General features: G+C 48.4%; 2 protein-coding genes and 1 non-coding gene across 3 annotated transcripts; all 3 read left to right on the top strand.

Moving 5' to 3' along the window:
* The first annotated feature begins 259 nt into the window (after positions 1-259).
* Positions 260-9,919, top strand: LOC144104639 (uncharacterized). Its single transcript, XM_077637774.1, has 3 exons — positions 260-557; positions 1,953-2,159; positions 9,687-9,919. The coding sequence occupies exons 1-3, from the start codon at positions 262-264 to the stop codon at positions 9,763-9,765; spliced, it is 582 nt and encodes a 193-aa protein (XP_077493900.1). The 5' UTR covers positions 260-261; the 3' UTR covers positions 9,766-9,919.
* A 2,506-nt stretch (positions 9,920-12,425) lies between these two features.
* On the top strand, positions 12,426-24,420 carry LOC144104638 (aminopeptidase N-like). The gene is made up of 3 exons (XM_077637773.1): positions 12,426-12,559; positions 23,021-23,252; positions 24,035-24,420. The coding sequence occupies exons 2-3, from the start codon at positions 23,022-23,024 to the stop codon at positions 24,326-24,328; spliced, it is 525 nt and encodes a 174-aa protein (XP_077493899.1). The 5' UTR covers positions 12,426-12,559; position 23,021; the 3' UTR covers positions 24,329-24,420.
* A 1,578-nt stretch (positions 24,421-25,998) lies between these two features.
* On the top strand, positions 25,999-26,071 carry TRNAG-GCC (transfer RNA glycine (anticodon GCC)). Its single transcript has one exon. It is a non-coding gene; the product is annotated as a tRNA-Gly (tRNA).
* Positions 26,072-26,674: the final 603 nt, after the last annotated feature.

Raw genomic sequence — 26,674 nt, 5'->3', positions numbered from 1 at the left:
CACGTAGGCGATTTTGCATTTCGCATCCATCGAAACGCAGCCTCCAAGGTCGTCGCGATTCGCACCCGCATCCTGTGACCCGGCAAGTCAACGCCATAGCGGCTGAGCAGGTAAGGTACCGTGGGTGCCATACTCGTGAAAGTGAAAGTCGCACTCACGTGCTCATAAGCGGGAGTACCATGAGGTGATCCTTGGGAGACATCCAACCTGTGGCAGAGATTGCATTTCGCTTGTACCGAGGACTTGTGCATCTTGGAGCCAATGTGCGAGTCTCGCTGGGTTCCCAGGTTCTCTCGCTCCAGGTCTACTGTGCTGACGACTGTCACGCGGGCGATGCGGATCGTTGAGGGACTGGTGAGTGTCCGCGAGAACGGCTCGATCGTACTGGACCTGTTCGTGGTGCCTCGTCTGGTACACCTCGCCGCATCGGGCGCCGGCTTCATCGTGCTGCGCCAGGACGTCTTCGACAGCCAGCGCCCCTGGCAGAGCCGCAACTGGTTAATCACCGTCGTCCACCACATGCTGGTGCAGTACTTTCTCTCGTACGCCACGCCTCGGTGAGTGGAATTCTCTGTAGGATTGAAACCATTTTTTTCGCTCAGAAATATGTTGTAGAGATTCTACGACAAACCTTCGCGGAACTGGTTTTGTGTTGCAACTTGTAGCAACACTGCTACGTCTGCTGTTCCAGGCAGGGGTAAGATATGTGAGTTTGAACACAGTGGCCCGTGCCGAAGGCAGATAATGTCCCCTATTTCCTTTAGGCGCTACGGGATGACTCTTCGCTCAGCGCCCCGCTTTCGCACATGAAGTGAATCTATTGAAGGGATAAGTGACGGCGCTTATTGCTACAAAAGCGGTAAAGCTTTCCCCGCTTTGGGGGTGGGGTCCTGGCCCCAGAGCTCGTAGTATATCACGAACGTTTATCGCACTAGTTTCTTGCGCAAGATACGGGAAAGTTTGGCGGCAAGGCTCCATGCGGGCGAGGCTAAATATTGAAACGCGTCTCCGCACCCTTGCGTCCATCACTGCACGCCCGGTCTTATTCCCACTTTGGAAGGAATTCAAAGATCTTTCCGCGCGTGCATGGCGTTGATGCGCTGAACGGTGGATGGCTGGCCAAACGCCAAGAAAGCGGCTATCCGCGTTATCACCCAGTTTCTGTGGCAGCGAGAGGGCTCATGTATGTTTTTGTTTCGGCCGTTGAGGTTTGATCGCTTGGCTGATAAATAACGCTGTTATCGCAGGCCCGGTTGAAACTCCGTCATTGGCATTTCATTTGGCCGCTGGTGTACAATTCTGCTCGCGTGTCTTGCCCTCACCTGTATATCTGGTACGGTGGCTCAAGATAACACTTTTGGTCTGTGCTAAGCGGCAGCTTCTTTGTCCGCAATGTAGCCCTCGCCTGAATATGAGGAAAGAGCGGCAATGTTTTTATAAGCGTGTAGTAAGCAACACGTATAAAGTGTATAACGCATTCAAGGCTGCGTATGACGGGAGAAAAGGTTATATCAGCAAACTGAAAAGTAAGAACCAAGTCGGAAAATAGAACAGAAAATTTTCTGCCGCCAGAAAAGATCGTTTGTAGTGTTTTTGGCCATGAACTTGCAGCAACAGGAGATTTTGTAGTATTACGCTGTCCATTGTCGTAGCGACGTTACTATAGAATAATGCTGCAGAAAAGTGGGACAAAAAATGCTTAGTATTACAAAAACTCTCTAGCTGCGACAAGACCAGAAAACAATTTGTTGCATTTTAGGCATGATTTGTTGCATTTTAGTAATGAGCCTAAATAGAATGTAATATCTTCTAAAGTGAATATACAAAAGTGTATTTCTACGGCATTTCGAACAAGGGTTGGTGCTGCGTGCCGAGTAACTTTTTTTTTTGTTCTACTGCCTTGTCCTTACCTATGTGTGATGCAAACTGAATTCACTGCCTATTCCGCGCAGCACCATTCGGGATATATGGATAGCCGAGTCGCTGGCGTACGTCTACCAGAGGAAGGTCTTGTCCCGCATGGGTCTGGGCTCAACAATCAACCGGCTGCGCTTGCTGGACCGGCGCAAGGCGATGGAAGCCGACGACAACAGGCGGGACGGCGGCGCGCTGAGGGCCCGGCTCCTCTTCTCCATGCTCAGCGACCTCTGCCCCGAAACGTGCGTTGAAGGCGTTTGCTCGATCTTTGACGCAAAGAAAAAGCAGAGCTAAGAGATTTTCATTGCGAAGGGCAGGGTTTCTCTGAAAACATCCATTTCTGTCTCCATTTAAAAATGGTCTATAGACTTTCTATAGACTTTTTATAGAATCTAGCCATCTTTTAGACTCCTTTTGTATAATAGCAAAAAAATAGGAGCACTCGCCAAAAAAGAAAAAAGGAAAAACAAAGACGTTTCGGGGCCCGTACGGGTCCCTTGTTCACGTCTTTGTTTTTCCTTTTTTCTTTTTTGGCGAGTGCTCCTCTTTTCCTGCTATTATGTTCCCTCCTCGCCAGACGGGATTCCGTCAAACGCTCGACTACGTTAGACTCCTTTTGTATATGAACTGTCTATAGACTATCTATAGACTAAAATATAGAAGCGCCTCAATTTACTTTTGTTTGTAGACTAAAGTATACAGACTATATAGACTAAAGTATACAACCACCTTAATTTCCTTTTGTCTACAGACGGTCTATACACTATCTATAGACTGAAGTCAACTATAGCCTTAATTTTCCTTTGTATATAGACGGTCCATAGACTATATATGAACTTAAGACTATAGCCTTAATTTTATTCATGTATAGACAGTCTACATATTATCTATAGGCCATAGATAGTCTATAGTCTGAAGACCGCTCTATAACAATCCCAATTTCTTTTTATCTGACAATCTCTACACGGCCTTTCGACTAAGTACAGAACAATGACAATTTTTTTGCACTGCATGCTGACGGAAATTGCATTCGGTGACCGCAACTATGGCTTGAGTCCCCCACCTCCTTCGCTATTTCGGAATTTAAAAAAAAAATATTGTGTGAGGACAATGCAACGCCCTCCTGCTTATCGTTTTCAGAAGCCTTGAAAAGCTTTCCGTTATACCGTGACGTATATTATGAGTACAATTCAACAATAATTAATGCTAACAGGTAAAGCGAGGCAAGACAGCCATTCCTGAAGTAAGGTGTGACCGCAAATTGTACTACATAAAGTGAACGCGCTCTCACTAGAAGGAATAGTTCGAGACAATTCAATTCCATCTTTCGATCGTTACTGTCCAACGCGCTGAATTCAGAAGCACTTCATCATCGATTCTACCATTTCTCTTTAAAGCTACCTGAAAATAAAGGAAGAAAAACGGTTGTCAGAATTCAAGGATGTGCCCATCTCTTAAAAACACCGTTAGAAGAGTCTCAGAGAGCACTGTCCTCTGCTTGATTAACATCTGCCACTTATACCTTACAGTGAGTACTCACCTGAAAAGTGCTGGGACGCAACAATCACAAAACCTGTATTCTTTTGTCCCCGTCCATACACCTGCTGGTCCGGAGCCGATGACACGCTGATGTCGCCAATTCGAGTTTGTCTAAACACGAAAACACTGAAAAAATACGTTATGCTATGCCACTTTTCGATAATCATTCGAAAAGTGTGCCACATCCTATTTGGTGGGAGATGCGGCGCGTATGGACAAAGCAGTAAGGTTTTGGTTTTGTTTTCGGGAATACAATAAGGTTTTTAAAGGTTTCTAATTTAAGGTTTTAATTTAATTTACTAGTTTTTAATTTAAGCTTATAAACCAATTGCCATCTGTTGTCTTGGATACCAGATCAAGCTACACACGGCAATAGTGCGAGCAGTAAAGATACGACCGTGAAGTGGGTTTCTGTTTCACGTTTTACCCATTTTACCGCGAGACGGCGGAAAATCATTCGGGCTGCAAACAACTGTGTGCACGGATGTGTCGTTGTCGTCGGTCGTGTTTTCTCGTGGGTTAAGCTTTCATCTAAATCCAACTTAATCGTGCGCTTACGGTAAGTCTTCGCGACTATTTTTTATTTATTTTGTCCCCGAAACCACTCTAAGCAGAGCTGTGTGTGCAGAACAGGTTATATGCGCCGCGACAAACTAATGAATGCTAATAGTGTGTTGGTGGAATAAAAGTCATTGCCGGAGCGAATGGCCAGCCTGTGAAAACACCGCGAAGAACCTACGAGTAGCATCCTAAATCCCCTTTCGCTGCAAACGTATGGATTCGTTCATCCCTGTTATCAGAACCGTTGGCCGCCGCCTCTGGTCTGCGGGCACTTCATTTTGAAAGCTGAGTGAAGTCGCCTCGAGAAGATATGGCTTGTTCCGAGAGACTAGTTCACGAACCCCGCTTACGCGTGCACAACTTTCTTTAACAGCATTTGCATGAGAGGCACAGTATGCGTTATTGTTCTCAGAGGGCTACGTTACGAAAATGCCAGTGTAACTAGGCGCATATTTGCGCAAACGAATGCAATTAAGCTCGCGCTGTGTTATTCTGGCTGCGCCTATTGACGAAGACGTTAATTCTATCATTGAAATAGTTCCTACTTGGAGCGCATTTGTTGCTTTCGTTGATATTTCTACCAGCCTTAGGTTAGGATACCTGCATGCAAGAACCATCACTTTTCGGCGGTGTTTGGGCTACACTTGAAGAAACGAAGTGAATTTGAGACAGTATTGACAGTAATGCGTATGTTGGCTCAAGCTCACGCCTGCTTTTGAAACGGCGCAGCTGAAGCCACTGTGTGCTGCTCGAGTTTCGCTGATAATGAGTTCGGCATGGAAGCGCGTCAACCTGCTTGTTTCTATGCGCGCGCTGATGCATGACAATGCTATTCCCTGTCTGTGCTTCAAGTTACGGGCGCAAAACTGTGGTGGACTGGTTAGCAGTCTGCCTGATAAGATTTTGCATGGCTTGTGCCCGTTTAAGTATCGTCGTACAGTGGTGAGCAGCCCTGTCTAGATCGCGCCGACGGTGCTCAGCGGAGCAAGTCAGAGCCATCTAACATTGGGCTCTGGGTTTCAGTTATGCGTCCCGTGCGCATGCGCGGCCAAAATTAAGCGCTACCTGCTCGTGGGTTCTCGGCATCTTTTCCGCTCAGTGCTTGCGCTTCACGCCGCCAGGGCTGCTCTGAATATATGTAACAGCGGCCGGAAAGCCAACGTGTTTCGCGCTATCACGAGACGGCTAGGCAAGCAAGTGATATCGGGTGATTGCACGTTTCAAACACGCACGAGACTGCGTGTGCGAGAATTGGGCCTCGTTGGTTGTCTGCTTTCGTCCTGTCCGTACAATGTTGCGCGTTACCACACCGACCAGGTGTTGTAGGCGTATTGTTTGATGGCGTGCCTTTGCGCTTCGCTGACATTGCATTTGGCATTCGTACAGATCAAGGAACTTGGATACAGAAACGCGCGATCATCCGCTATCACTCGCGCTTGCTTGCCTGGCCATCTCGCTACACTCGTGAACCACGGCGGCATGGCGACGCCCTGGCCATCATCGTCACAGCGTCCCAAATGCAGGCTGTGCGCCCTTGGCGGCACCAAACGAACTCGCAAGACGTGGGATCGACAAGGAAACGATGAGCAGGCTTCCCTCCGTTTTTGCCGCGCATGCTCACGCGACGCATAACTCAAACCCAGAGCCTAACGGTAGATGGCGCTGACCTGCTCCGTAGAGCACCGTTGGCGCGCTCTAGACAAGGCTGCTCACCGCTGTACTATGTACCAGGCTTCAAGCAGGGTATTATGAACCTCTTGTTCAATAGCGGGTATAAGAATAAATGGTGCAATATTCTCCTGTTGGGATCCCTGTGTAAGGAGCACTGAATATGCATTTTATGGAGGAAACTCTCTCAACAGCTCGTAGCGGGTCAATGCTGATAGGTGGCACAATTGTTCGAAGTCTTCTGTTCCAATTAATGTAAAAGGAGTGCCGTACAGAGATCTGTTATGACAGTAGGCATCCAGTGTAGAGGTAGTGTCCCAGGGATTATGGGGCTTAGAAAAACTTAGAATTTGTCATGCGTATTTACTGAACTGATGAAGCCGGCGCGATGGCTCTGTGGTTATCGTGTTCGCCTGGTGACCTGAAAAATGAAGGTTAGATCCCGGCCTCGGCGGTCACATTTTGATAGATGCGAAATGCTAGAGGCCTGTGTACTATGCACTGTCAGCGCACGGTAAAAAACCGCAGGTGGTCGAAATCGTCCGCAGCCCTTAACTACAGCGTCTCTCATAGCCTGAGTCACCTTGGGTCTTTGAACCCCATAAAACCAAAACAGAACGATCAAGATTAGCTTTCTAGAACGGGATAGCCAGGATTTGCCTTGCGTTTTAAAACACGTTTGTATAGATGGAGTTGGAACTTTTTTCAGTTCCCCTTATATTCTTCCTTTGCGCTGTAGAGGCCAGCATGCCCGGATGATTAACTGCAGACAACAGGTCGCAAGAAATCTCCTGAGGAATCTAGTTGGACAGTTACTTTTAACATTTATTTGCATAATGTGGTGCATTCTTATGGTGTATGTATTGCACATTTTTCAGCTTGGATAGCGTGGAAATAAACTAAATTTATTAGTATATTGATCGTCATGTCATTTGTGAAGACCGTGTGGTGACCGTTTCCAACGGTTGTACACTGTCTGTTTATAGACCTCCTGCATGTTTGTAAACAAACGAGGTGGCGCTGCAGTCGCTAGCGAGCTCGTGGTAGGCAGAAGGTCGGGGACTGGCGTCGCGGATAGGTGTTGAGCGCTGGTTTTCAAGGCTTGTAGGCGCGTTTCCAGTTTCTGCGAATCATAGCAATGATCGATGCTTCCAACTTAGTAGTTTGTCGAAGTACACGAGCTCGCGTTGGCCACGTGCGGCCTATAAAGAGAAATTGTTTGCCACTGTATTGTATATATGGTTAGTAGTAAACATGTAGAAAGCGTTCCTGCCGTTTATTTGTGCGCTAGGCATTGAATAAAATAAGTTTTGACACTCTGCACTAGCCGGAATGATTTTACTTCGGGACAGTAGTGAGGGGAAGCGCTGGCCTTGTTTCGTCGGAGCAGACATGCGCTCATCGTCTGCAGACATGCGCTCATCGTCAGCGCGACACGTACGTGTCGCGCTGTGCGAAAAGTGGGGACAGCGTCGTGTCCCTGATCTCCTGTCTCGCTTAGCGCTGTTTTTAGCCGCATGACCACACACCAGCCAGGCCGACTTGTCCTCTTGTTAAGCTGGTCGATTTGGTGAAAATTTTTGATTTCTAGAATTATTTTCTTTCCTAGCCCTGAAGTCTAGTTTCGTGACGAAAAATTATAGCAAAATATTGAGTACAAATTTATAAATTACGCTTTTTAGAAGTGTGGTCGTCAAAAATTGTGAGGTAATTTCTTTGATTTCAGTGCCGCATTTCTTTGACCAAAGCGAAAGCGAAGATGCCATAAACGAGGGAATAAACTTTAAGGTTCACTTTGTGACCTCACATTTTTTGCGACTGGATCACTCACCTTCGTAATTCGCATGAAAATCAAATGATTCCATTGTCGCAAACTATTCCTGAGACGTTGAGGAGCGTAATAAATCTCGATTTTTTTCCCTACACGTGCAGTACTGTGTTAGTTATTTCTTGCAAGAAACGTTTTCATGTAACTATGCATGCATAAGTACTGATCATATAGAAAAAGAACTAATCGCGTCATCGTACAGAACAGGGCTTTATGTACATGCTGGCATAAAAAAACTGCGCCCTATCTACTTAATTATTTGAGACCTTGGGGGGACTTGACGACGGTGTTAATTATAATTACCCAGAACTGCACCAGGCATAGCTATAAATAAAAGGAATTACTGAAACTAGCGTAGGAATTTCATATTTGCACCAAGTTTAGTTACATATCGCATGCATGAGTAACGAAAACATTTCATTGCCGCGTCCCCTCTCAATCTCGCCACGTGTCTGTTAGTAGCTCGCCTGCGGCTGATTCTTTCCAAACAAGCTTTGCGATCATGTACTACCTCATGAAACATGACACATGCATGATGCAATGAAAAAGCATATGGCGTTTAGCACACTTAAGTATACGCTATTCTAAGCACACCAACGCGACCGCGCAAGATTGGCACAACTTACCAGACTTCTTTCTACTCGAATGAAACAATTACGTCGTCATATCAAGAAACAGTTTCAAGTAAATATTAAATGTCATAAAACGCGCCATTAAAACATGGTGTGCTATTAACAAAAGAACGCATTCCTTGGGGGCGAGTGAACCTGTCGGCGCCCCGTGCACTCCGGCTCAAGGTGATAAGTACGTGAGCAGCTGCATATGTCTTTTTTTTTCCTTGAGCAATTATCAGCCTACTATCCTGAAGTTCAGGTGAATGAACGCAGTAACTTGCATGCTATTAAGTGCATTGAGTGGCAGTGCCGATCGACTCCCAGACTTCGCGCTTTACTACCGTGGCCCAATGCCTGTTAGCCAGTTTCCGAATGCGGCATTTATGCGCGAGAAACCTATCGAGGCTAATTTAATATTTTTTATGCTACTACGCGGATCCAGCAGTGACGCAGCTGGTCAATACATACTGCTTCGGCAGTGCACAGGCTTGAAGCAGCCGCCGGTAGCTGCGGCAGCTGCGGTAGGCACAGGCAAGCGGAGCCTGTTTTGCTTACCATGCGAAAGTCGCTGCTAACATCAGCGCCATCGCATCTTCGTGACGTCGCGGGGTGAAGGAGGTCCATAGACAGTCTATAGGGAATGATGTACTGAATGTTTAGTAGACAGCGGTCTATAAATTGTCTGTAGACAAAGGTCTATAGCATTGCTAAGCCGTATACCCATGGAATGTCTATAGAACAGTAGACTGTCTGTAGACAGAAATATACAGGAGGTGTACGACCATAAGTCTATAGATCGTCTATTGACGTGTCTATAGACCTCTGTGTGTTAGACTTTCAGTAGACATCTATAGACTCTCTATAGACAAGTCTACTAAAAGCGTATGGCCCTATATGTAAAGACTGTCTATAAAATAGTATATAGGATTTGTATAAAGAAAGGCGATAGACTTCAAAGACTAAAGTCTACAGACAGCCTATGGACTGTTTAAAGCAATTTTTACAAGGGCTTTCTTACAGTGTCAGCTGTATGGCTGGCCATTGTCTGCTTGCCACGAATCTTTACACCGCCGTGTTCAAGTTGAATCTCATAAATCCGAAAATAGTGAATCCCCGAAAAAAAAGTCTGAAAAGACGCATGTGATGTAAGAAATGTGTTTTAGTTATTTCTTGTTCGTCGTTCGCGGCTTACACAGCGGCTGCACCGAATCGGGTGCTGCGAACACGTCGTGTAAGGGCAGCTTTTCCTTGCAGCTCCATTCTACCTGCGATGCACCAGGTGTAAAAATAAACGTCATTTTATTTTGGTCAAAAATTATGGAAGCTGCTAGCTATCTGGAAGCTTGAGGAGCGATCGACTTGAAGAAGTAATAACAGGTGCTGTGTCAGGAGATGGGTTTGTCTGGAGCTGTTGTACCTGATCAAGCCCACGACCCTAACTTGGGCGGAAATATACTCACGAACGTCAGTCTATGTCACAGGCCTGACTGAGGAGGCCTGAGCTTAAAGGATTTATCGGTACTCCAATTCACATATATGCTTACCTTTCCTGGGCGCAGTATCCAGTCTGGCATTCACCGGTACCTCTCCACGAATGAGTACGGAGTCGCCGACGACCGGACCTTCTGGCAGACGTAGCACCCCTCAGGTGTACTGTCTCGGAACATGGACACGTGGGCCAACTACGGGGGCTACCCCGTGCTCAGCGCGCTCCGGGTGTCCAACGACCGCGGACCAGCTCTCGTTCTCAAGCAGGCCAGTTTTACACACTTGCACCATAGACTGAATATCTGTTGGGCGGTTATTTCTACAATGACATCAGTACGAGGGGCTTATTTCTAGGTAAACGACATTGGTATGTGACGTGGGATTATTATATAGAGACCTAAAATTCAAGCGTTCAGATCCACTCCGAGGAGAGAATTGTTGACGCGGGTCTAAGCCATGAGAGGTACAGGAACCGAGACGCGGGTGCACTTTAAATGGACCATCTGTGGTCTGAAAATCCTTAAGGGTCCACTTGTGGCGTGAAGGCGAGGATACCACGTTTTTCGCTTTGCTCTGGGGAGTTCTGGGGATCGTCGGGTGTCGAAGAGAAATCTAGGGTCTTGAATCAAATGTGCACGAGGATGGCCGCAAACACTAGTGCAGGCTGAACATCTGGATTCCGTGATGCATGCTTTGCCTGCCGGCGTGCTTTGTTTGACGGTGCACGTTAGGGTTAAGAATGACGTTTATCAGGTGTTATGACGTCGGTTGTTTGTTGCGTAGGCCGACACCCAAAACTCCAGTAACAACCAGGAGTCCGATGAGGCTCTCTCAAGGGACGAAAGTAGCGTTCTGAAGAATGCGCCATGCGTGAATCCAGGTGTACCTAAGACTGGGAATTGTTGTCGACATGGCCCACCAAAGCTGTTCTTTTTCTTCTTTGTTTAGAAGGACAGTGCTAATGGAAATGGAAGTTAAACTCCAACTTGGATACTTACATGAAAACGTTTCCAACTTTTCAAAAACCATTTGACTTGTGCATAAAACATCAACTCTTTATTGCACTCGTCAATATCTGAGGATTTGTGTGAAAGAAACATTCATTGCATTGCAATTCGTTATGAAATGTCGAAGCGACTAGTAATATCAATCGAAGAAAATGCAAGAACTGAGAGAACCATCTTTAAAGCCTTTATTCCCTCCTTTGCCCCGTTTATTGCCTGGTATGCTTTGGCTTTTGGCGAGAAGAATGGTACACCTCAACCAACAGAAGCTCGAATTTGCAGATCTCTCCTCTTCATGGTGTCCCTCAGATAGTGGTGCTCCGTCGTCGGTCTGAAACCCGCAGAACTGGCGATGCGTGGAGACCATCAGAATTGCGATTCACTAAGAATTTTCGACGACCAGACATTTAAAAAGTTCGTTGATGCATTTGTAATATTATTTCGCTATAATATTTCATCACGTGGCCGATGAAGTTATAAAACAAAAAATTGGCGGTGGCTTAACTCGGCTATGCCAGGTTATACGTAGCTAAAGCTAAGGCATTGCTTGGTTAGCCTTGATTAATCTTGATTGCAAGTCCAAGTTAGTCTGGTTGTCTGGCTAGTTGTTGTCACGTGGTTTGTCACACGGTTGGTCACGTGATGCGGTGTGACCACGGTGGGAATGCGAGCACGACGAAATTGCGAGTTCGTGGCCAGTGTAGCTTTCGCTACAAAACCCAGGTACGCTTAATCTCTGCCTTTATGACTATGACGCGATAACGTAATATAGGTCCCAGCAGTGGCTGTCTGCAAATGTGCAAGATCACGCGGCGTACATAAAAAGCCGCAGTTCAAACAAGCTGTACGAACATGCCTGGTGGGCCGTGGGTACCCCGTATGACTCGTGACCTCAGGTTCGAGGGTTTGTTTCCCGACTGATGACTGGAATTTTCTTTTGGGCACATTATATTTACTTTTTATGCTTGCATGTTTTAATGACGGTTGAGTAATTTTGCAACCTTGTAACCACGAGTTTTTTAATGTCTTAATCATTTTTGAAATCCGCCGCTTCACATGTGACGTAGTCTTTTTGACCGGTCTGGATTTTTGGGTGACAAGGACTCTGCACGATTTTTGCAGAAGGGGATCGCTTTAAACGTATACTGAAAAAAGATAATATTGACCAAATTTCCCACTGAAAGGTTCCGTAAGAGCCATCCGTATAAAATTAACACCACAGAAAAGTTTTTGTTGTCAGAAAAGATTTTGCTGTTGTTTTTGGGACCTGATAACATAAATTCTGGTAGTAACAGGATTTTCTGTAGTATTGAGCAGTCTCCTGTCGTAACGACAGAGCCAGTTCTGTCGCAACAACAGACAACTTCACAATACTACAGAAAAATCTGTCGTAACGACAGAACGACAGAAAATTTCCGTTGATCATGGTACCCGCTCTGTCGTATTTTTCGACTGCGATGGTAAGGATTTCTGCGGATGTGGAGTCCATATTACATGGAAAAATGTATGGAGAGCAATGTCTTCCCTTTATGGTTTCTATTTGATGCTAAAAAACATTCCATATATTCTCGAAGATTTCCATAAAGTGTGCGCGACATCATATGCAGTCCTTAAGTATCCATATGCGCTATGCAGCGCTATCCATATACTCCATACAACTCTATATGCTCTATTTCTGGACGCCATACGATCCACGTGGAAAAGATACGCAGTTATGCGACACGTATTATGGATAGTTTCAGCAGTGCTTGCTTTTTTACCTGCCGCCTCGGCCGTTAAGTAGGAAAACTTCTCTGTCCCCAGGGCTGGCACTGCTTCGTCGATCTTGAGTGCAACGCGACGCTCGTGTGGACGGTGCCATTTTCGGTGACCGTGGAAGGACGTTACCGCTTTCCTCAAAATGGCGCCCGGTTTTTGAGGGGAACCATACAGCGTTACAAGTGAGTGCTGCTGCACGTTCTCTCCTGCCGAATCCCGCACAAGAATAAAAGGAACAAAAGTCTAATAACAAGTGAAATAGCGTGCGGAGTTCTTAAGAGGATGGTTTCGGTCATGATATTCACACTTTACGAGTGGGCGCTTGACGCAAATGATCGACATTTGCCGGACATCATCGAGGTGCTTGAGTCAGCTTTGATGGCCCGAACGGGCTGTTAGCTTACCCCATTGACATGCCATTCATACTTGCTGCGTATTAAACAAACACGCGATAATCCGAGAGTACGGCGTGTCGTCTGATGAGCGACGCACGGGCAGTATTTCAACTGCGATGTGGTATCAACTGAAATACGTTAGATTTCGATTGCTAATCGCATGCTTTTGAGGATTTCTCTATGCTTACACAGCACACTGTGCACCGAAGGCACACGCTAGCGTTGTCGTCACCGATGTGTACGCGTGCGAGCACGATCAGCTGTGTGTCCTGCAGTCTGCGGCAGCCCTCAATAACTTCAGGTCGTTGTTTTCGATCTCAAGCAGCCTATTCCTGCCGTGCGCGTGGAACAAAAGTAAACTGCTTAATGGCTGGAAAACGGCAATAGTCATTCCAAAACTCAAGCCGGGAAAGGACCGATGCCTTGCAGAAAGCTATCGTGCGATAACTCTACCTAGCTGCCTCTGCAAAAACCTTTCAACATCTCGTCAATACATGGCTTGTGTACATTTTAGAAATGAACAAGCGAATAGATCGATTCCAGTGCGGTTTCGGACGTCGCCGATCTACGGTAGACCTATTGGTGCACCTTGAAACACACATCCGGGAGGCCCACACAAATGGCCAGTACTGTCTGCCGGTTTTTTTCTTTCTAGAAAAAGCATACTACATAACTTAGGCATATGGAATCCTGCAGGACCTCGTCAACACTGGAATTGCCGGAATAATGCTGCGCTGTATTGACTCTTTCTTTCGGTACCTTTGGAGTCCGTTTGGGCAGTCGTCTTTCTGATGTGTTCGTTCAAAAAAATAGTCCCCCAAGGTAGCGTGTTGAGTGTGACGCTCTTTTCCCTAAAAATAAATTCAGTATCTAATATATTCAAGCCTTGTGTGCAGTACGTAGATGATCTGCAACTCAGTTTTACATCATGCAACTTTGCTATCTGCGAACGACGAATACAAACAACTGTCAATCGCCTTACAAAGTGAACGGATGAAAATGGTTTTAGGTTATCTCCAGAAAAACGGCTTCAATCTGCTTCTCAGGCAAACGAGACCTGCTTCCACATCCATCCCTGCATCTCAATGAAAAAAAAAAACCATCCACGTAAAAACTACAAAAGTTTCTCGGTTTGATTTTTGACTCTTAACGAACGTTCGGACTGCACACCAGACAGCTGAACCTCCGCACTCAGAAAGCAACAAATATTCTGAAAGTTCTGTCCAACAAGGCATTGAGTCCAGACGGGCTTTGCTTACTCCGTCTATGCCGATCACTGATTCGCTCAAAGATTGACTATGGGTGCGTTGTTTATTGTTCAGCCTGACCATGCACATTGAAAGCTCTAGACCCCGTCCATCATTGCGGTTTAAGGATTATTTCAGGCGCACACCGAACGTCACCTGTTCAAAGCCTATATGTTACGAACTATCCTTGCAGTCGTGAAGAATGTTCTTAACACTGAAATACGACCAAAATATTTTCACGGCAGGAACACCCTCGCAAACCTAATTTCGAAAATACACGTCAGACGACTCTCTTCCGAAATAAGACAAACTACATACCAGCCATAGGAATCAGGTTAATCGAGATCGCCGAATCATGTGAATTCAATCTTTCTGTAGAGCATCCGTTCCCGTAAGAAATTGACGTCGCACCCTGGAGGAAAACGCCCGTGCAGTGCAATTCTGCATTGGCCAAGCACGATAAGAAAGCTGTACCGTTGGTACTTACAAAAATAGTATTTTAAATCGAAGATAAATGCAGCGAATTTACAGCTTTATACACAGATGGCTTAAAAACACATGACCATGTTAGTGCAGCTGCTGTGCAAAAGGGTTCAACCGGCCGTGCCATTGTAATTAACCAAATGCAAGCTTCTACACTGTGGAATTGTATGGGATATTAACAGCACTGGACGAAATAAGTAATCAACACAATAAAACGCAGTAATGTATGCTGACTCCAGAATTGCCTTCACTGCAATTAGCTCGAAATGAACACCAAAAAACCCTCTTTTACTCTCTGTCCTACAACAACTTCATCAGCTTGCGATACGCGGGTACAGTGTACACTTCTGCTGGTCTTCAAGCCATGCTGGGATTCCAGGAAACGAGCTCGCCGACTCCGTGGCAGGAAATGCAACCAGAAGCTATGCCAACAAAATGATTCCCTGCCGGGACTATAAAGGAGCAATTAAGCGTGCGCTGAAATCTAAATGGCAGGTTGAATGCAGCCCTGAGCAAAATAACAAAATGCACCTCATAAAGCCAAACATAAAAGAATGGAAGGATTGCCATCATAAAAACAATTTTATGAACTTATACATTCAAGACCACACACACACGCACACGCACACTTATTTGCTCATGGCAGCAGAACCACCTGAATGCGAGCGCAGCAGTGGCCCGCTCTCAGTCATTCGCATCCTTTTAACCTGCACATTTTATGAAATGCATCGTAATGCTCATTTTGCAAACCTTTACAAATATAACGTACCATTCCATTCATCTTTTATTAGGTGATGAACCTATGGTATCACTTGACAAAGTTATGAAATTTTAAAGTTTTTATAGTTTTTTTATCCTACCAGATCACCTAAAGGGTACCCTGTCACAGACAAGGAGGTGCCGTAGCCATGCACGGTGGGAGGCAACTCCTCGCCCTCTTGCTCTTGGCAGTGCCCTACATACAGCCTCCATTTCAATGTATTTTTACTGCCATCATTACACTACATTTTAAGTAATGATATTTAATTATTGTGATTTTGTTCCAGCCATTTATGCTGGATTTTTAGTCTCTTTTATTTGCTTATTGTGCGTAGCGTTTCATAATTGCACCATTTTCACTATTAAACTACATTTAGATAAACATTGCTTTGGCGCTCTTTGGCCTTAGTCGCCCTTGCGCCAATAAACTCCCAACTAATCTGCATACACGACTGACACTGTGTAGTGAATTCCTGTGTAAGAGCCCACCAAGTGCCTTGCGAGCAGTAAGGTTGCAGCACGATGGAGCGCCAGTGCATATCTCGTTGTGAGTTTGGAGCTGCCTGGTCATACACGTTAATTTTTAGTGGATAGGGCTCGGTGGGTCTTTGTTCTGGCCTGTGAGATCGCTTGACCCAACTTTATTGCATACATTTTCCATGGATTCATATTGTAATGAAGACAGGACCGGCACAGATCACAGTCTCAGCGAAGTCCAGCGCACAGCAGGGAACTCACAAGATGGCTGTCCGATCCACACACACACTTCGTCTTTTGCGTCGGCGCGCTCCCATGAGCACGCGCCATTACCCCCTCCATCAAGGCGGCGGCCCGACGCCGGAAACGAACACGTACAGCAAAGGTAATGTTCGGTATAGACGGCGGACGGCAGAGAATACAGGGAGCTGTTCAGCTGGTAAAGCGGCGGGTTGCAGCCTGTCATGGTAGGGCTTCATGCGCACCACGTGGACAGTCTCGGTCGGATGGCGCCGACGTGGTGAGGAGGTCGTGTCCCGCGGAAAAACTTCGTATGTGACATCACTTATACAACGAACCACCTCGTACGGACCGAAGTAGCGTCGGAAAAGCTTTTCGGAGAGTCCGCGGCGGCGCACAGGTGTCCATACCCATACAGAGTCGCCGGGCTCGTACCGAACGCATCGGTGTCGGAGGTTGTAGCGACCAGCGTCGAGTTGTTGTTGATGTCGAATCCGGCACCTTGCGAGTTGGCGGGCTTCTTCAGCCCGCTGGACGAATGTGTCAACGTCAGCGTAGGGGCCGATGTCTCCGTCGTTGTGAGCAGCGGGTAGCATAGCATCCAGCATGGTAGTGACACACCGTCCGTAGACCAGCTGGAAAGGTGTAAGAAGGGTAGTCTCCTGTTCTGCCGTATTGTAGGCGAAGGTTGCATAAGGAAGAACTTCGTCCCACGTACGATGCTCAACGTCGACATACATAGCAAGCATATCTGCAAGCGTCCGGTTGAGGCGTTCAGTCAAGCCGTTTGTTTGGGGATGATAGGCTGTTGTCTTCCGGTGACTGGTGTGGGTGAGTTTGAAGAGAGATTGCATTAATGCCGCCGTAAAGGTGGTTCCACGGTCCGTGATGACGACTGATGGCGCACTGTGACGCAAGACGATTGATGTCATAAAAAACTGAGCCACTTCTGCAGCACTAGCGTGGGGGAGCGCCTGTGTCTCGGCGTACTGCGTTAAGTAGTCCGTCACCACAACAATCCATTTGTTCCCAGAGGAAGACAATGGGAATGGGCCCAGCAAGTCCATGCCCACTTGTTGGAAAGGGGTTGTAGGCGGTGGGATGGGCGGGAGAAGCCCTGCGGGTTTAACTGGTGGTGTCTTTCATCGCTGGCAGTCACGGCAGGTCCTCACATATTGCTGGACTGATGAGAGCAACTTTGGCCAGTAACACTTCGCACGAATGCGGGCATACGTCCGCGTAACACCCAAATGGCCATCCGATGGCTCGTCGTGACAGGCGTGCAAGATTTCTGGACGGAGTTCGGATGGCACAACCAGAAGAAAGGTTTCCGTGTTATGGGCGAAGTTCCTCTTGTAAAGGACGCCATCTCGGAGACTGTAGGAACCCAAACCTCGAACGAAAAGCCGCGGAACAGCGACGTTAAGGCCCTCCAGATGCTCGATGAGCGGACGCAACTCTGAGTCAGCCCGTTGACGCCGGGCCATATCGGACGACGTGACGAGAGCAAAAAACGAGAAGTCCTCCTCCGTTTCGGCCGGAGCAACGTCGGCAGGTGCACGTGACAAGCAATCGGCGTCATTGTGCTTACGGCCGGACTTGTACACTACCGTGATGTCGTATTCCTGGAGGCGAAGGCTCCATCTCGCAAGCCGTCCCGAAGGGTCTTTGAGATTGGCTAGCCAGCATAACGAATGATGGTCACTGACAGCTCGAAACGGGCGACCATAGAGATATGGTCGGAACTTGCTAATCGCCCACACTACCGCAAGGCATTCCTTCTCTGTGGTAGAGTAGTTTGCCTCTGCTTTCGAGAGGGAGCGGCTGGCGTACGCGATGACTTTCTTGTTGCCATCCTGCCACTGAACGAGAATAGCGCCGAGACCAACATTGCTGGCGTCAGTATGAATTTCAGTGGCAGCTCGTTCATCAAAATGGGCGAGTATTGGGACAGTTTGTAGGCGGCTGCGTAGCTCGTTGAAGGCAGATTCCTGATCATCATGCCACACAAAAGATACATTGTCTCTAGTAAGCATTGTAAGGGGCTCGGCAATTGTAGAAAAGTTTTCAACGAAACGTCTGTAATAGGCACAGAGGCCCAGAAACCTACGAACGGACTTTTTGTCGGTTGGGCGCGGGAACTGTGCCACAGCGGCAGTCTTCTCCGGGTCAGGACGGACTCCGTCAGCGCTTATCACGTGACCAAGAAAACTGAGCTCTTTGAAACCAAAGTGACACTTTTGTGGCTTTATCGCCAACTGTGCCGAACGGAGCGCCTGTAACACCATTCGCAGTCGGTTGAGGTGTTCCTCGAAGCTAGGAGCAAAAATGACATCATCAAGGTACACTAGGCATGTCTGCCATTTCAGCCCAGAAAGAACGGTGTCCATCATGCGTTGGAAGGTTGCTGGCGCAGAACAGAGTCCAAAGGGTAGCACTTTGAATTCATAAAGGCCGTCAGGTGTCACGAACGCTGTCTTCTCTCTGTCCCTTTCGTCCACTTCGATCTGCCAGTAGCTATTCTTAAGGTCGAGTGAAGAAAAATATTTAGCGTCACGCAGTCGATCCAAGGCGTCGTCGATACGTGGAAGGGGGTAAACGTCACGTTTCGTGACACGATTCAACTTCCGATAATCGACGCAGAATCACAAGCTGTTATCTTTTTTCTTCACCAATACCACAGGCGAAGCCCAGGGGCTCGTGGACGGCTGGACTACGTCGTCTGCAAGCATTTCTTGCACTTGGGATCGTATAGCCTCCCGTTCCACCGGCGACACTCTGTACGGGTGTTGGGATATGGGGCTAGTCTCCTCGTTGACGACGATGGCTACCGGGGTGCGCCCTACCTTTGATGTCGTGGCGAAGCACTCTGCGAAATCGTGAAGGAGCTCTAACAAGCGCTGCTTCTGACCCACCGACAAGCCAGGATTAATGTCCACGGTAGACAGAACGGTTGCTGCATCGCGTCCGTCCGGCGACGGTAGCTCCAGAGCACATATTTCTGCGGGCTCAACGAAGTCGGTAACGTATGCGACGGCCGTTCCTTTCGCAATAGGCTGGAACTCTGTTCCGAAGTTGGTGATCAAGAGTGTCGCAGAGCGATCCCGTAAGCGAACAAGCCCTCTTGCAGCGCAGATTCCTTTCTCGAGTAGAAGGCTGACGTTTCTCTCTGCCATAACGTCTCGATCACCGGGCGAGTCACTTTGCACGGGGACCATCATGCTGCACCGCGGAGGCACCGTCACGTCATCAGCAGCAATACGCAGGGCGGGTATCCTGGAGTCGTCTGGGTCGGCTATTTCAATTGCTTGCGTCGGCGAAAACGTCACGCGCGGCTCTTGTAAATTGATAACGGCGCCGTTAGCTTGTAAAAAGTCCAGGCCGAGAATGACATCGCGCGAACAGTGAGGTAGGACAACAAAGTCACAAACGTAAATAAATCCGTCGATTGTAACTCTCCCCGTACACCGGCCAACAGGGGTAATTAGGTGCCCACCAGCTGTGCGAATCTGAGGCCCAGTCCACGCGGTTAAAACTTTCCTCAGTTCTTTTGCTAGCTCGTTGCTCATAACCGAATAGTCCGCTCCCCTATCAACCAATGCCGTAACCGCTAAATCGTCGATATCGACCGGTAAGTTCGAAGCTGCACATCCTTTGTGATCGTCACGTGTCCTCGTTTGATAGCCGTCGTCTGGTCGGGAACGCGATGGAACATGTTCGGCTGTTCGCTCGTCAGCGGCCTTACCTCCGCAGGCTGCTGGGTCTAGTTTCCCCGGCGAGGACTCGGTGAGCGGCTGAAACGGCTTGTCGAAGGACGGGGACTCGGCGAACGATAGCGGCTAGAGGTTGGTGGGCGGTAGTCAGGGCGAGGGAAATCAGTGTGAGTGTGATCCCGGCGCTTTGACAGGTGCTCCTCAATTTCGCGGGACCGTTCGCCATTGGGCGGACAGGGGACTCGCGGATGAAATCCGCGAATTCCAGCTCGACGATAAGGGCACCACCGCAAGATATGGCCAGTCTCACCGCAGTGGTAGCAAAGGGGCCGCTGGTCAGGTGCCCGCCACACGTTCGTCTTCCGCAGCCTGGCTTCGGGCAACACAGGGACAGGTGGGGGCCGCGGCTGGAAAGCAGATGCAGATGGGCTGGTGCTCCAAGGGACGAGGTCGCAGTTCTGTCGGAGTACCGACGCATACGTCTGGCGCGGGGGCGTCGGTGTAAGGGCAGCAGGGGCAACAGGTTCAGGAACCACCTGCTGCACTTCCTCTCGGATAATTTGTGCTAACGATGGACACTGCGGCTGCGACTGGGCAGAGAGGCGCATTTTGTGCAACTCTTCTTTGACGATAGATCAAACCAGCTCACGAAGGGTGTCAGCGGAGTCGCTGGAGGCTGGCGCAAAGTCGGCAGTTGATACAGTGTTCACGGCGTGATTGTAATAGCGGGCGCGTTGTTGCAGGGTCTTATCGACGGTAGTGGCCTCCGATAGAAGCTCCGAAGTGGTGTTAGGTGGGTTTCGCACAAGCCCAGCAAACAGTTCTTCTTTTATCCCGCGCATCAGGTGGCGCACTTTCTTGTCCTCGGCCATGTTTGGATCCGCCCTTCTGAACAGTCGTGTCATGTCCTCATAATACATTGCAACGCTCTCATTGGGTCGCTGGTTCCTTGACTGCAGCGCCGACTCAGTTCGTTCCCGACGGTCGGTGTTGACGTAGGTCGCCAGCAACTGGCTACGGAACCGTTCCCAAGAAGGAAACGTTGTCTCGTGGTTCTCGTACCACGTCCGCGCCGAGTCGTCAAGAGCGAAGTAAACATTGTGCAGCTTCCGCTCCGCATCCCAGCCGTTGTACCTGGCAACGCGCTCGAACTGGTCAAGCCAGTCCTCCGCGTCCTCAAACACTTCGCCATGAAAGGTCGGCGGCGATCGCTGCTGGAGGACCAGGAAATGAGCAGCTGAGTTCCCGTTGTCAGCCATAGCTGCCGCGTCTCCGTTGCTAGCCATAGGTGCCGCGTCAGTCCTGCGCGTCGCAGCTGGAGCCCTGGTCCTAGGGGATAACGGACCGTACTCTGGTGACTGACCTTGGATTCGGCGGCTCGTACTGCGATGAATCGGAGTCAAATCCGTGTTCATAGAGAGCCTTCGGGGCACGTAGATGTTGGAAAGTACCCAGCACCTCCACCAAAAATGTAACGAAGACAGGACCGGCACAGATCACAGTCTCAGCGAAGTCCAGCGCACAGCAGGGAACTCGCAAGATGGCTGTCCGAACCACGCACACACTTCGTCTTTTGCGTCGCCGCGCTCCCATGAGCACGCGCCAATATCAATAGCAGATTGCATCGAATTACCCACGCACAGCTAAGTTATCTGGACGCATTGAACGCAGTGAAACACGTTGCCTTCGCTGACAGACGAGGACAAAAGACGAGCTCAATCTCACAAACCAGATATTAACAAAGTTTGCGATTTGATGGGAATAACGCGCTGCACGAGGGAAAACGACACCTGACACGACGGACACAGGACAAGCGTGCTCTTTCAGCTTGGTCTCAGCAAAATTCTCCAGCGCAGTTAGGGGCATATCCTTACAGTGACCGCCTTTAATCACCACAAACTTCCCCGTTTCTATAGGCAGTGTGCACACGTGCCTACGAAGAGGGGAAGGAGAGGAAAAGAAGGCAAATCAACCCTGCGCGACAATCCATCAAAACCGCTCCAAAAAATTCTTTTCCGCGTTGTACAATGAAACGGAGGTGTCACTCACACAGTTATCACCTCTTGCCTTGATGTGGTGTGCCTCTAGAAGTTCACGGGAAACTTTGTCATTACTCCTGCCCAGAATTCTGATATTATTTAGCAGTGGCTCACAACCCGTGCATGCAATGCAATGAGCAGGCAAATTTGCTCCTTCTCTATTCCTAATTGAACGCTGATGCTCCCCTGCGCGTTCATTCACGCATAGTTTGCGCTCTTTCAGTCTCCCTCGTGCTTTTTCCTGTGTGTGTCTTTTGTGCGCAATTCGTACCTACAACAGTATGCACCAACTCGCCCAACAAGAAGTTCTTAATTCCCCGTTTCATTCGACAGTAGTAACGCTAAGTTGCTGGACTTCAAAAAATTGGCGGTGGTTTAGCTTTGGTTAAACCTAGAGATACGCGACAGCTACAGGTGGCCGAGTGGAAATTGGTCACGTCACCAACCACGTGATCAGCCATGGCGCCGCGCCGCCGGCAGCTGCTCCGCACCACGTGACCAACCACGTGACAGCTTGGCGGACTTTTGTAGCTATCGTGGTCTAGTGGGTTGGGCGCCCGTCTCGGCTGCGGGAGGTGGTCGGTTCGAAACCCACTGCCGGACACCCACCGGTAAAATGGGTACAAGCGTCCCCCGGCCTGGCGCCCGGCTTTCATTAGGGGTGTTCGCTTGGGAGAAGCTCCGTAAACCCCGCTGCGTGCCGAGTGCTCCACCAGCTGCGAACGGTGCCTTCGGCCACCGTGGTTAGAAGGTATCATTCATAAACTTCTGTAGCTATCGCTACAAAAGTCCAGCGTCTCCTTAGTGGCGCACCTTAGTGGCGCATGATTGGAGGAGAGTACTTCATAACACACCGGATGCCGCGCACCCGTCAAATGTACAACCAACTAGCCTACATTGTTGCATTGCAAGTTTGCGATGTCTAGCTCATTTTTTGCGCTTGTCTGTCAACACTGTCGTCATGTCTCACCTTAACGGAACCAGGAAACGTCGTGTACCCTGATGGGCAGAGCCACCACAGCGGTATTAAGTTCATGTCTGCAATAGAGGGACGCAGTCGAGAAAAGATTCAAAGCACAGGTTGCGGTAGACAGCATGAGCTTGGAGTACTACTTATAAATGGCACAGCAGGGGCAGCCCTAGCTGCACAGGACATCGGTCCAATATTGCAGAATATTGGAGATGTGCTGGCAAAGGCTCTTCCTTCATAGGCCAATATCGGGCCGACGTTCAGTGCTGCTTGGGAAGAGCCAATGGCGCAGCGAACCTTCCCACGTTCCCGCTTTGTAGGATGTCTCAGGACATGATGTCATCGTGGCTGCTGCTGAACACGGGCACCGTCTCCTACTTCCGCGTCCAGTACGACGCGGAGAACATTGCGCTCCTGACTAATCAGCTGCTGCACAACAATTCCGTCCTGCCGGAGACGGCCAGGGCACTCTTCCTGGACGACATGGTGGCGCTGGCAGTCCGCAGGATGGTGTCCATCGACGCCCTGGTCGGATTCCTCACCTACCTGCCAGTACGCCGCTTCATATACATGCACTTCCTGTCTTGAAGGGGCCATGCAACTATAATTACTGAGACTAGAAAAAGCTATTGATCGGTATTCCATTGCTACTCACTGCCCCACAAAATTGTTTAGCGAAGCTTCAACAGCGAAGATATCAGCGTATATCTTATATCTATATCAGCGTATACGCTTGTGAGCGCAGTAAATAATGTTCCTGAAAACGGTGAACAGATGAGCACATTGTGCGATACACTTATGTTGGAGTATTTCACTAGAGAGCAGCATCAAGCCTCCAGGAGGAGGCCGCATTTGCTTCATACCTTACTCGAGGCTTTGCGCTCCTAAGTTATAGGTGATGGCTTATTGCTTGCTTTGACGAAGAGCTTAGATAAATGCTGTGGTAGTCAGACTTCCTGCAGCAGTTGTGCGGCGTTCACGCTCAGATGGAGAGAGAGAGACAGACAGACAGAATAAAGAAATTGTAGTGAAGTTAACCATGCAGTACACAGTTGGCCACCCTACACGTCGGAAGGGGTTGGGTTATAACGGGGCGAAAGAAAAATAGGAAAGTTCTGGTCGTTGCCTTGTTCTATAAGAACAGTTCTATAAACAGGCCTATAAAAACAGTTGGCTGACCACAGTCAGACGCTCAGAATATTTGAGGAGCGCCTTGACGCCTTTCCTAGCGTGCGTAAGTTGAGGCGAAGGCCCCGGAATCTTGAGTCTATGCCGCAGAGCATGCAAGGGGCACACACATAGCTCCGACTCCTGTGTGCTTCGCTTCGGCGCAGAAGGAACAGAGTTGCGCGGTGTGGCAACTGTACTCGCTGGTGTCCCGCAAGGCCCTGGAGCAGTTCTCGGGGCGCACCGAGTACAAGCCCTTCTACCAACGCAACCAGGAAGTGTGCATGCTGCTCCAAATGTCGAGGACCAATGATGCCTGCGTGCGAGCCATGCGCCGGAAGACGTGCTGCACATTCAGGATGTTCTGCGTGGTCCGTTCGACTACGCTGCCAACGCTGAACTTGAACGACACGGTCACGTCACCCGAGCCATTTGGCCGCCGGATTTATTTTCCGCATTGACCGTACATTCCTTGCTCAGCGCAGAACGCAAAGCGCTCGGTAAAGATGTTTTACTCTGGTAGCTGTACAAGTGTCTGTTCCAGAGCAAAATGTAAGGCTAGTTTAGGGTAAAATACTTTGGAAATGGGTCTTTGGCCTCACCTTGAGTAGAAAAAAAATACCTTGTGCCATGGCGCTTTTTGGCCACAGATGCCCTTGCGCAATAAACACCACCACCACCACCGCCGCCGCCGTCATCATATCATCATCATCATCAATATACTGTCTTTATCCGTAACCGTTCACCAAAGAATATAGTGAATGAAATGTGTGAAAACAAAGGGTTGATGTGTGTGAAGCAGCTCACGGGTGCTTTCAGCTATAAGGTATTTTCGGGGATACCACGTAGGAACACGTGCGCGACGTGTCGAAATTTGTTCTGCACTTTTTGTTTGTGCTGCTCTGGCGACATATATAATGGGTGCATCCAACCTAATTAAAATGAGCGCTTGTCTTTGTACTACACCTCCGTGTGAATCTTCATTTTTTATTCTACTGTAGCACTAACTCTCATGTCTGGCCATTTTGGCTCTTACCAGACATTATGGCGTCCGTTGTGGGTGTTGCACAAGCTAGACCTGTAGCGTTCACCTGCTGGAACGTGGGAAGTAGATCCAGATAGTCTAGCTTCGCACGCGTCAGTGTGGGTGTGGTTGAGGATATGTGCCACGTGATGTCGTGTGTTCAAGATGGGCTTATTGAGTAGGCGCGCCGGTGTGTGTGGTGTTATAAATTCCATAGACAGTCTATAGACAATCTATGGATTTATGGTCACACAAGCCGCCGCGGTGGCTGAGTGGTTATGGCGCTTGGCTGCTGACCCGAAAGACGCGGGTTCGATCCAGGCCACGGCGGTCGAATTTCGATGGAGGCGAAATTTTAGAGGCCCGTGTACTGTGCGATGTCAGTGCACGTTAAAGAACCCCAGGTGGCCGAAATTTCCGGAGCCCTCCACTACGGCGTCCCTCATAGCCTGAGTTGCTTTGGGACGTTAAACCCCAATAAACCAAACTAAACCAAACCAGTTCATCTTCCCTATACCTCTAAGCCTACTAGCACGTAGAGCGCTGAAGAAAAGCATGCTAACACATACATGCACATTAATTAATATCGATCATCATATTTTACTATTACTCAAGGCATATACACCTGTTGCATTATTATTTTTTTGTGGGGTCCTCTTTTTTTTCGAGCTTGTGGTTCCGGTGCAAGTTTTCCACTCAGAGTTGCTATGGTCACCACTATTGGATCCAAAGCCAGGGCACATCTAAATCTCATTATTTTCGTCACTAGCGCCTCGGCGCGTCAAGCACCATTCAAGACATAGATCCAAATATTATAGCAGTTGTATACTTCTATTATGAAGATATCATGTCATACAATCATTTTTGTTTCAATAATCGCCGAATTACAGTGATTGAAATTCACTTTTTTTTGCATAATTCAGTCGATGCCAAATCACTAAACTCAAATACATTTTGCCACAGTTAATATACTGTAAGTTGTGTTAGTAATTGATTTTCATTCACATATACCAGATCTGTATTATTCAGTCACAGAAGAGAAACCTTTATTTTTTTAAGCCTCGCATTACGTCGTATTTTGATTCCTGCATAAGTACTCCCTTAGCCGCCGCGGTGGCTGAGTGGTTATGGCGCTCGGCTGCCGATCCGAAAGACACGGGTTCGAATCCCGGCCGTGGCGGTCGAATTTCGATGCAGGCGAAATTCCAGAGGCCCGTGTGCTGTGCGATGACAGTGCACGTTAAAGAACCCCAGGTGGTCGAAATTTCCGGCACCCTCCACTACGGTGTTCATCATAGCCCGAGTCGCTTTGGGACGTTAAACCCTCACAAACCACGCATAAGTACTCTCATACTTCATTAGCTGTTCAACTATTTCTTGAATACAAGCTCATTCGATCTCAATAAATGCGGCAGAACAGAGCTACATCCCTTGGCGGGTTCCTCTATGATGGGCGATCAATCCACCCCCCCCCCCCCCCCCGCCTCTTCCCCGCTCTATTTTTTTTTTCTGCTGTGCAACATTTTTCCTTGGCCCAGCACTTTTTCATATTTGATTGATTTAATCCCGTCGTGCCTTAGATGTTACGAGCTGGGCATTTTTATTTCTAGCTCTATGTTTGGAGGCCACCCGATTCTCTGTAGGAATGTCTGGTATCAACCTAAGGCGCACGTCAAGAAATATTATTTAGTGCAGGCGGTGTCTTGATTCGATAAGGTCGGGCGATGCAAATAAGAACAATAAGTGTCATCCATCACCGTCGGTGACAAGTGAGCATGCGAGG

This window comes from Amblyomma americanum, chromosome 9 (assembly GCF_052857255.1).
Source record: "Amblyomma americanum isolate KBUSLIRL-KWMA chromosome 9, ASM5285725v1, whole genome shotgun sequence".
Taxonomy (NCBI): domain Eukaryota; kingdom Metazoa; phylum Arthropoda; class Arachnida; order Ixodida; family Ixodidae; genus Amblyomma; species Amblyomma americanum.
Note: the sequence above shows the minus strand (reverse complement) of the source record. Positions and strands in the feature narration are given on the sequence as shown.

What these genes read in the sequence shown, in the direction of transcription:
- LOC144104638 (XM_077637773.1), top strand. Translation starts at nt 23,022, where the DNA reads ATGTCTCAGGACATGATGTCATCGTGGCTGCTGCTGAACACGGGCACC. An exon ending in GATTCCTCACCTACCTGCCA is followed by an intron (nt 23,253 to 24,034) that starts GTACGCCGCTTC and finishes GCTTCGGCGCAG; the next exon opens with AAGGAACAGAGTTGCGCGGT.
- LOC144104639 (XM_077637774.1), top strand. Translation starts at nt 262, where the DNA reads ATGTGCGAGTCTCGCTGGGTTCCCAGGTTCTCTCGCTCCAGGTCTACT. An exon ending in CTCTCGTACGCCACGCCTCG is followed by an intron (nt 558 to 1,952) that starts GTGAGTGGAATT and finishes TATTCCGCGCAG; the next exon opens with CACCATTCGGGATATATGGA. An exon ending in AGCGACCTCTGCCCCGAAAC is followed by an intron (nt 2,160 to 9,686) that starts GTGCGTTGAAGG and finishes TCCTGGGCGCAG; the next exon opens with TATCCAGTCTGGCATTCACC.